Consider the following 8,718-nt stretch of genomic DNA (forward strand, 5'->3'; position numbering starts at 1 on the left):
ACAGATAAGGAAACCCATGAATTTTACATAGCATGAGACATCAATGTTTTATACTGAAGCAATTTCTTGATGACTTCCTTCACTTCTCTGGTTTTCAAGCTGTAGATAACGGGGTTCAACAAAGGGGTTGCGATGCTGTATTGGATGGAGAAGAGTTCATCCAGAATGACTGAGGAAGCGATGTTGGAGGAAAAGTACCTAAAGGCACTACTACTGTAGTACTAAACCACAGCAATGAGGTGGGAACTACAAGTGGAAAAGGTTTTTCTTTTGGCTTCTGCTGAATGCGTCTTCAGGACTGTACGGATGGCGTGGATGTATGACAGTACAATAACAAGGAACGAAAAGCCTCCTCCCGTATTAGCAGCAATAACGAACATAACCCTATTCAGGAAGGTGTCTGTGCAAGATAAGGCAACTAGAGAAGGGAATTCACAGCTGAAATTCCTGATAACATTTGAACTACAGAGCGTAAGTTTCAAAAGAGGCAACGTATTTGCCAATGAATATATGAAGCCCATGGCCCACGACCCTCCCACCAGCCCTCTGCAGAACTCTCTGTTCATGATCTGTGCATAATACAAGGGCTTGCATATGGCAGCATATCGGTCGTAAGCCATGGCTGAAAGAAGGAAGACTTCAGTCATTCCCGTCAAAAAGATGAAAAAAATCTGGGCAATGCAGCCGTAGTAGGAGATGGTCCGGCTTGAGCACAAACTCATTAGGGCCCTAGGCACAGTCACTGAAGAAAAGCAGACATCCAGGAAAGAGAGGTGACTCAGGAAGAAGTACATGGGACTGTGGAGGTGAGTGTTGGTCCTTATTATCATCAAGATGACCATATTTCCCATCAAGGTTGCTGCATAGATGCACAAAAACATAAGGAAGAGGAAGATTTGGACTAGTGGGTCGTCTGAGAATCCCAAGAGGACAAAGTAAGTTGCTGACGTCTGATTTTCCATTTCCTTTTCCAGCAAAAATATATGCTGCCATTAAAAAAATAAAAAATAAAATTGCAGTTAGGTGAAACAAAATTCATAAGTAGATCTGTATAGGTTCTTCCACCCCCCTCTCGATTCTTTTGATGTGAAGAAATGAAGCAAATCTGTTTATGTCAGGTTTGTGCTTCTATGAGTGGTTGGCAACCTTCAGTCTCGAAAGACTATGGTATAAGCCTACAGCACCCGGTATTCCCAGGCGGTCTCCCATCCAAGTACTAACCAGGCCTGACCCTGCTTAGCTTCCAAGATCAGATGAGATCAAGCATGTGCAGGGTCACAGTTGCTGCCAATATTTCACCTTGAAGTTGACCTCACTGCTCTTAGAATAACATTATATCAGGAAAAGACTAAATACAGCCCTCTCCCCAGCATGTTGGATTTTTTTTTCTTCCCCTCAGAGATCTTTCAATCACTGTGGAAAGGCATTGACACATTACCACAAGACTAGCTCAAGACTTCCTGATGCCCAAGGCATCATGACAATGCTGCCCCCCCACTACTTAGTGATATACCAACATTGGCTCTTCCCAGTCTCTTATCGGACAGGGAAGAGGGGAATGGGAGGAGAATGGTGGAATAGACCATCTCTCCCCCACATTGCCTCTCTGGTTCCATCCCCAGCATACCTTTCCAATCCAGGGAGTGGAAGGAGAAAGAGCAGCAGTGAAGGTCCTCCAATATTCCAAGTCAATATTCCAATGGCTATGTACTCTGCCCTGCATATGTAATTACCCAAGCTAGAAGACTGTACAGTTCCTCACAGGAGGGGAGGAACTCTTGCACGCTGTGGTGAGGCTCCCTGCAGAACTTAGTGCTTTGCACCCTTCTAGCTACACCACTGCACTCAGACATGACATGTGAAAAACATAATAGATGCACAAAGAAACCCAAGTAGCCAATGCAAGTGTTTTTAAGTTGTGTCATCGTTTGTCAAACTGTACTTAAATTTTATCATTACTTGTTTTTTAAAAAGGGAAAGAGGGGGGACCTGGAAAACTATAGGCCGGTCAGCCTAACATCTATACTAGGTAATATGGTGGAATGCCTCATCAAAGATAGAATCTCAAAACACATAGACGAAGAGGCCTTGCTGAGGGAGAATCAGCATTGCTTCTGTAAGGGTAAGTCTTGTCTCACAAACCTTTTAGAATTCTTTGAAAAGGTCAACAGGCATATGGATGCAGGAGAACCCGTGGACATTATATATCTGGACTTTCAGAAGGCGTTCGACACGGTCCCTCACCAAAGACTACAAAAAAGCTCCAGTCAAGGAATTAGAGGGCAGGTCTTCTCCTGAACCGAGACCTGATTGAAGACCAGGAAGCAGAGAGTGGGTGTCAATGGACAATTTTCACAATGGAGAGAGGTGAAAAGTTGTGTGCCCCAAGGATCTGTCCTGGGACTGGTGCTTTTCAACCTCTTCATAAATGACCTGGAGACAGGGTTGAGCAGTGAGGTGGCCATGTTTGCAGAGGACACCAAATTTTTCCAAGGGGTGAAGACCAGGAGAGATTGTGAGGAGCTCCAGAAGGATCTCTCCAAATTGCTTGCTCCTAGGAAAGTCTGGATACGATTGTAGTTTGCATTCATGAAGCCTGCTCCTATGTGTGTTTACTGGGAAGTAAGTATCACTAAATTCAATTCTGGGGCAGGGATGGGGCACTTCAGGCCTGGGAGTGAAGCAGGCCTCCGCCTCATCTTAACCCCTGTCTCGGGCCTGCCGGTGTTAGACAGGGCTACTCGGTTCTAAATATCTACTCAGCTAAATATCTGGCGCATTGAGTAGGCTGTTCCCTTACCCTGAGGAGACCTTTTAATCCAATTGCTTTTAATCCAGTGCTGGATACAGCGTGGACCCAGCAGCCCCACTGTGCCAGCGTTGGATAGCATTGGGCTATCCACTGTTTTGCCACAGCAGAAGGTTCAAAAATGTCCTTTAAAATTCCAGTTTCACAAGCCCACTATATTGAGCATTTTTTTTGTTGCTGTTGCCAGGCTTGGATCCTCAACAAACTCACCAGTGTTTAGTCTGTAGAGACAAAGGAAGTTTGACTATGTTGGTATTTTCCAAGCCGGAAGGACCCACTCAGAAATGTGGATAGTCTTATTGATGTTTCTTGTTTTTCTTGGGTGTTTTGCCTGTGCAGGCACTTCCATATCCATCACAAAATTTCAGTTTGATAGATAGATAGATAGATAGATAGATAGATAGATAGATAGATAGATAGATAGATAGATAGATAGATAGATAGATAGATAGATAGATAGATAGATAAACCTTTATCGGCATACAAGCAGTCATATTAAAGAGAGACAGTGAATTAAAATTATCATAATAATGCAGACACTGTGATTCTCTAGCATTGCAATCCAATACAGGATAGTTTGGTGAAATTTGGCTGGTCAAATTCAAACACAAATCTCAACCTGCATGAATGAGTCATCTTTATTTCTTCCTAAGATTTTTTTCAGTTATGTCTACTGGTCATGTCTCATTATCCACTGCCTTGTTCCGGAACCCCCCAGTGGATAAAAGAAATCAATGGATACTAATTCAGTGGAAAAGTAGCTTTAAAGACCCACTTCCAGGTCACTGCAGAATGCATTGGTATAGATATTATACTGCATTCAGCCACTAGATGGGGTAAAGAATGGAATCTAATGAAATGAAATTATAATTATTTAACAGCATGAAGGTAGCAAATTTGATTTTGGTGCTTTTATTTCTTGTTACAAGGCATTTAAAGGTGGACCTCAGTATCAGTGGTAAGTCAAATCAGGGGGTACCAAATAAGTGGATACTGACGTCCTACCTGTATTTTCTTTTGTCATTTCATAGATGTTGAAGATTGTCAATGGGGAACCACTCTGCTCAGTTCTACTTTTCTCTCAGTGGACTCTCAAATGATATACACTTCCAGATTTTCCTCTTTTCCCTATTGTTGATTTATCTGTTGACCCTGGTAGGGAATGGAATGATCATGCTGGCTGTAAGAACCAGTCCTCATCTCCAGAGTCCCATGTACTTCTTCTTGAGCCACCTCTCTTTCTTGGATATGGGTTATTCATCGGTCACTGTCCCAAGCATGCTGGAGACCATCACTGGGAAGCAGAAGACCATATCTGCCGGTGAAGGCTTCACTCAGGCATTCTTTATGTTGCTTTCAGCCACTATAGAAGTCTTTATCCTCTCATCCATGGCTTACGACAGATACTCTGCCATATGCCAACCACTGCATTCCATGGAATTAATGAATATCTCATTCTGTCGAAAGCTCGTGGCCACTGCATGGATAATTGGATTCTTTCATGAACTTACAAACACATTACCACTCTTAAGGCTACAATTCTGTGGCTCCAATGTTATCAGACATTTCAGTTGTGAGCTCCCTTCAATCATCTCTCTATCCTGCAATGACACGTTCACCAATCAAATGTTATTTTTCCTTTGTGTAGGGGCTGTTGGGTTGATCTCCCTCTTCCTCACTGTGCTGTCCTATATTTACATCATCTCTGCTGTCCTGAAGATTAACTCCACAGAGGGGAGACATAAAGCTTTCTCTCCCTGCAGCTCTCACCTCACTGTAGTGATTCTCTTCTACGGAACAGGTTACTTTCGTTATCTCCGGCCAAGCTCAGCGACATCAGTCGTTTTAGATAAAATCCTTTCCATACAGTACAGCATCCTCACCCCCTTGCTCAACCCCATCATATGCAGTTTACAGAACAAAGAAATGAAAGCAGCGTTTAGAAAGATGCTGAGACTAAAATCCTGAGATTCTGTTTCCATTAAAACTCTTTGGATGTATCTCAGGTCTGCGTAGACCCACACCATAGGATCAGATTCATGAAGGGGGATTCTATATTGGTAGTGCTGGCAGTGCTGACCCTGCCCTCTCCACACCCCCTTCCACCCGCCTGCCACCCCTCCTGCTGACTTTCCTTCACTGGCGAGCAGTGGGAGAAGCACTGGAGTGTGGGGGGGGGAGGCCTCATGGATGGGCCAGCCCTGTGTCCAGCCAGTTTGCTGGCTTTACAAATCAGGCTCCATGTTTCCATACTGTGCCTCGGTTTTTCAGTTTGACATCGAGTTGGGAGATAATACATTTGAGGCAGAAATTCAACAGGTGAAATGTTCCTCCATTGCACAGCTTAGAGTTGCACCTGATGAAAGTCTGCCTAATGCCTCTGTGGATGGCACTGTGCTTCTCCAAGTGCCACATACTATAAGTATATAAATGTCCAGTCATATTCCAGTGGTACCTATTAAGGCACTATTGCCATTGTGATGGAATATACAGTTAAAACCATTCAGGCCTAACAGGCATATCTTGCACTACAAATGTATAATGTACTTCAAGAAATGACACAATGCCTCACACCAAGTTCCCACTTAGCATTGGCATCACTAGGGTTTGCATCACCTGGTGCAGGAAGCCAGCACATCACCCCCATGATGGACCTCCTCCCATGCAGTGGGCAGAAAAATACCATGGGTAGTGGGCGTGATGATGTACCATTGCCCCATCCCTACTGGTTTTTTGGCTATAAATTCTGATAGCATAGAGATATTTCAACATGGTCCATTTAATTGAATTCTGCATGAAATGACACATTGACTGATATATAACATGATGGTATTATTCAAAAATATGAAGATTTTAAAAATTGGGGTGAGTAGTGGTGTCACCCTCCTCCCGTGCCCGGGAGGTGTCATTGTGTCATCTGGTGCAGCCCGCACCCTCTAGCAATGCCACTTCTGCTTCGGTCAGCATCGGTATATGTCTTCTCATAGGAATATCTGCATCCTGCTCATGAGAAATTCAGGCCACAATCCTAACCAATTTTCCAACACTGACATAAGGGCAATGCAACTTCGAGGTCAGGGGACAAACATTGCCCTACCTTGAGGAGGCCTCCAAGACTGTCCCCCAACTGCAGGATGTAGCACATGCCCCACTGGCTTGAAGCGTTTAATCAACTCACGTATTAAATATCTCACTTCCAATAAATTGCCATTAAACTTTGAGAAGTCTAAAATAGTGGTTTTCGGTTCCCAATGGAAACCCACCTCTTGGTCCTTTGGTGGGAAGGTAATCGAACAGGTTAAAGTTTTCAAGTACCTGGGAATTCTGTTTCATCATAGGCATACTTGGTCACCCCATCGCCAGGCTGCTATTAACTCAAGCAATTTATTAGTTCAAGCTACTTTGCGGTTTTTTTTACACCTGGGGCAAACCTTATATCTCAGCAGCGGTGCAGATCTTTAAGTCCAAGGTTCTGGCAAAGTTGCTGTTTGGTACCCCTATCTGGATTTCAGCCATTTCCACTCTAGTAGAACGTGTTCAATCCAGATTCCCCTATAAGATCTTTGCGGTACCTCACTGTGGTACCTCACTGCGTCCCTTATGCAGCATTGTGCCTCGAAGCTGGTCTGCATAAAATTGAAACACTGGCCTGGCTGGGATTCTTGAGATTTTGGCTAAGGGTCGGTTTCGAGGCAAATCAGAACAACATGTTCTCCAAAATTCTTGCTGTTGTTTCTTTTTCCACTGGTCTAACCTTATTTCACAAAAGACTCCAGCTCCTAGGTTTATCAACTGATCTGATAGGAGCATTACCCATGTCTGCGGCTTACAATCTTATTTGAACCCGACTATCGATATAGAGAAACAGGATTTACAAGCTGCAGCCTGTAAGTCTTGTTCGCCTCTCTATATTGGTCTTTCATGGCCCTCTGATTTGGGTTCAAGCTATCTATTGTTCCTGTGTTCACCTCCGATTCGTAGAGCCTTTACACTGGGTAGGTTTAATATCAATCAATCAATCAATCAAACCTTTATTAGGCATAAAGGGTAGGTTTAATATCTTATCTACAAATGTACTAAGAGCAAGATTTAATAGACCATTGGAAAGTCCCCAGTCATGTTCTTGCGACCTGACCTCAAAAGAGTCCTTGACCCATGTACTTTTGTATTGTACCCACTATATTGATTTACTCCATCAGTTTCTATATCCATTCCTGGAAAGCTTCCATGGTTCAGATACAGACTTGGTCCGGTATTTGTTAGATGGGAGAAATGAGTGCCGCTCATCAAATGTAGCAAAATATATATTTAAGGCACTGTCGAGGCGTAAATTCTTTTGTATTTCTTTGCCTGATCAATGATTGGTGTCTACCCTGAATGTTTTAATTTTGTTTTCTTGTTGGATTGTTTATGCCAGTAAAGGTGGAATGAATGAATGAATGCCCCACTGGCACAGCTATGCCAGTGCTGGAAAGTTGGTTAGGATTGCTCCTTCAGTTTTATAATTGTCTTTAACCCAGCACCCAGTTCTCCCATTGTGAGCCAGTCCTGACTGACCCTTAGCAAAGAGATCTTAGTGACCTTAGTCAGGTATGGCAAGATGAAGAGTGTAAATAAAGCAGACAACTACTTCCTTTAGTAGGTGGTCGTTCCTATTACTGAAGGCCCAATTCTACCGAAACCCCCACAAGGTGATGAACAGACTCTAGCTCAGGCAACATTGTATCCTGATAGGATTTTTGGCTGCTAGAGCTCAACCCAGTTAACTCAAGACTCTGTCTTGCATGCATATTGGGGGGGGGGGGGGAATATCCTATGAGTTTCTTTCCATAGTGTTTTTTCATGCTGTGTTTCCTCTAGGACACTGGTTCCCAACCTGGAGTAGGTATACCCCGAGGGGTAGGCCTTTGGGTGTACTAAAATAAATTCAGTAATGACAAGGAAAGGCAGGTAGCATCCCAAAATGCCTTGCAGGGGTGGCAAGGTAGGAAGGATGGCAGTTAGCTGACTGCAAAACCCCCACAAACTGCTAGGTTTTCCCCCCTCAATTGGTGTTTTATTATCAGATATGGATCAGTGTTTGAAAGCTGGCACAGTAAAAAAAAAAAAAACAAAACTGAAACATAATGAGGAAAGTGATCAATCATCAATTTCTCAGGACACATCTAACATTTTGGGGCAAAAGAGTCTTCAGTTCTTCAAGCAGGTAAAGAGAAAATATTGCGATGAATACATGAAGTATGGCTTTTGAATATAGGAGATGAGGATTATCCTAAATCCAAATAAATTAAAAGTTTACAATAAGTATAAGTTTAATAATTATATATTTAAAATAAAGAAAAATCCTCTTAACCCTCCCAAGCAGTAACTCATTTCTTTAAAAACAATTCCCCAACCATCCTAAAGGCTGCAAACCTATCCATAATTACTCAGGTGTAAGCCCCATAGACCATCATTGTTAAAAGCATATGCATAGTAGCCTGCTAAAAGTACAGATATGTAACATTTCTCCAAATGCAGTTACGTACTATGACAGCATCACGTCTAATATATTAAAAATAAAATACATGTTGAAATGAATGGGAATCCGACTGAAATTGGTTTGTGACCCACAGTTTGAGAAACGCTGTGTTAACCCAATGCCCATTCACTAATTGATAATGAAATCCGTGGGTTTTGAGACCCTGTAATCCTCCAGAGGTGAGGGGACCCTCTGGGAGGTCTTAGAAGGTCATTTCCAGTTTTTACCAAAAAGTTGAAGTGACTTTCTAAGACCTCCCACAAGCCTTAGAAGACATTCTGAGGTCTATGGAGGCCACACATGGCCTTCCTGACCCTTCGAATACCCTCTGGGAGCTGTGCTCCCCTCGCCTCTGGAAGGTCCATGTGGGTTCAACCCACGAGTTTGG

The 8,718-nt window shown here is 43.1% G+C and overlaps 2 protein-coding genes and 1 pseudogene across 2 annotated transcripts; 1 reads left to right on the top strand and 2 right to left on the bottom strand.

Annotated features, from left to right (window-relative positions):
- Window positions 1–221: 221 nt before the first annotated feature.
- Window positions 222–962, bottom strand: LOC136654365 (olfactory receptor 8S1-like). The gene has a single exon (XM_066631339.1). It carries the CDS (start codon window positions 960–962, stop codon window positions 222–224), a length of 741 nt encoding a protein of 246 aa, XP_066487436.1.
- A 210-nt stretch (window positions 963–1,172) lies between these two features.
- Window positions 1,173–1,292, bottom strand: LOC136654487 (5S ribosomal RNA; annotated as a pseudogene).
- Window positions 1,293–3,856: 2,564 nt separating this feature from the next.
- LOC136652670 (olfactory receptor 5A2-like) lies at window positions 3,857–4,777 on the top strand. The gene has a single exon (XM_066629594.1). The coding sequence runs from the start codon at window positions 3,857–3,859 to the stop codon at window positions 4,775–4,777; it is 921 nt and encodes a 306-aa protein (XP_066485691.1).
- Window positions 4,778–8,718: the final 3,941 nt, after the last annotated feature.

Source organism: Tiliqua scincoides, chromosome 5 (assembly GCF_035046505.1).
Source record: "Tiliqua scincoides isolate rTilSci1 chromosome 5, rTilSci1.hap2, whole genome shotgun sequence".
In the NCBI taxonomy this organism is placed as follows: Eukaryota; Metazoa; Chordata; class Lepidosauria; order Squamata; family Scincidae; genus Tiliqua; species Tiliqua scincoides.

Excerpts from the sequence above, each read along its gene's own strand:
- LOC136654365 (XM_066631339.1), bottom strand. The coding sequence starts at position 962 with ATGGAAAATCAGACGTCAGCAACTTACTTTGTCCTCTTGGGATTCTCA.
- LOC136652670 (XM_066629594.1), top strand. The coding sequence starts at position 3,857 with ATGGGGAACCACTCTGCTCAGTTCTACTTTTCTCTCAGTGGACTCTCA.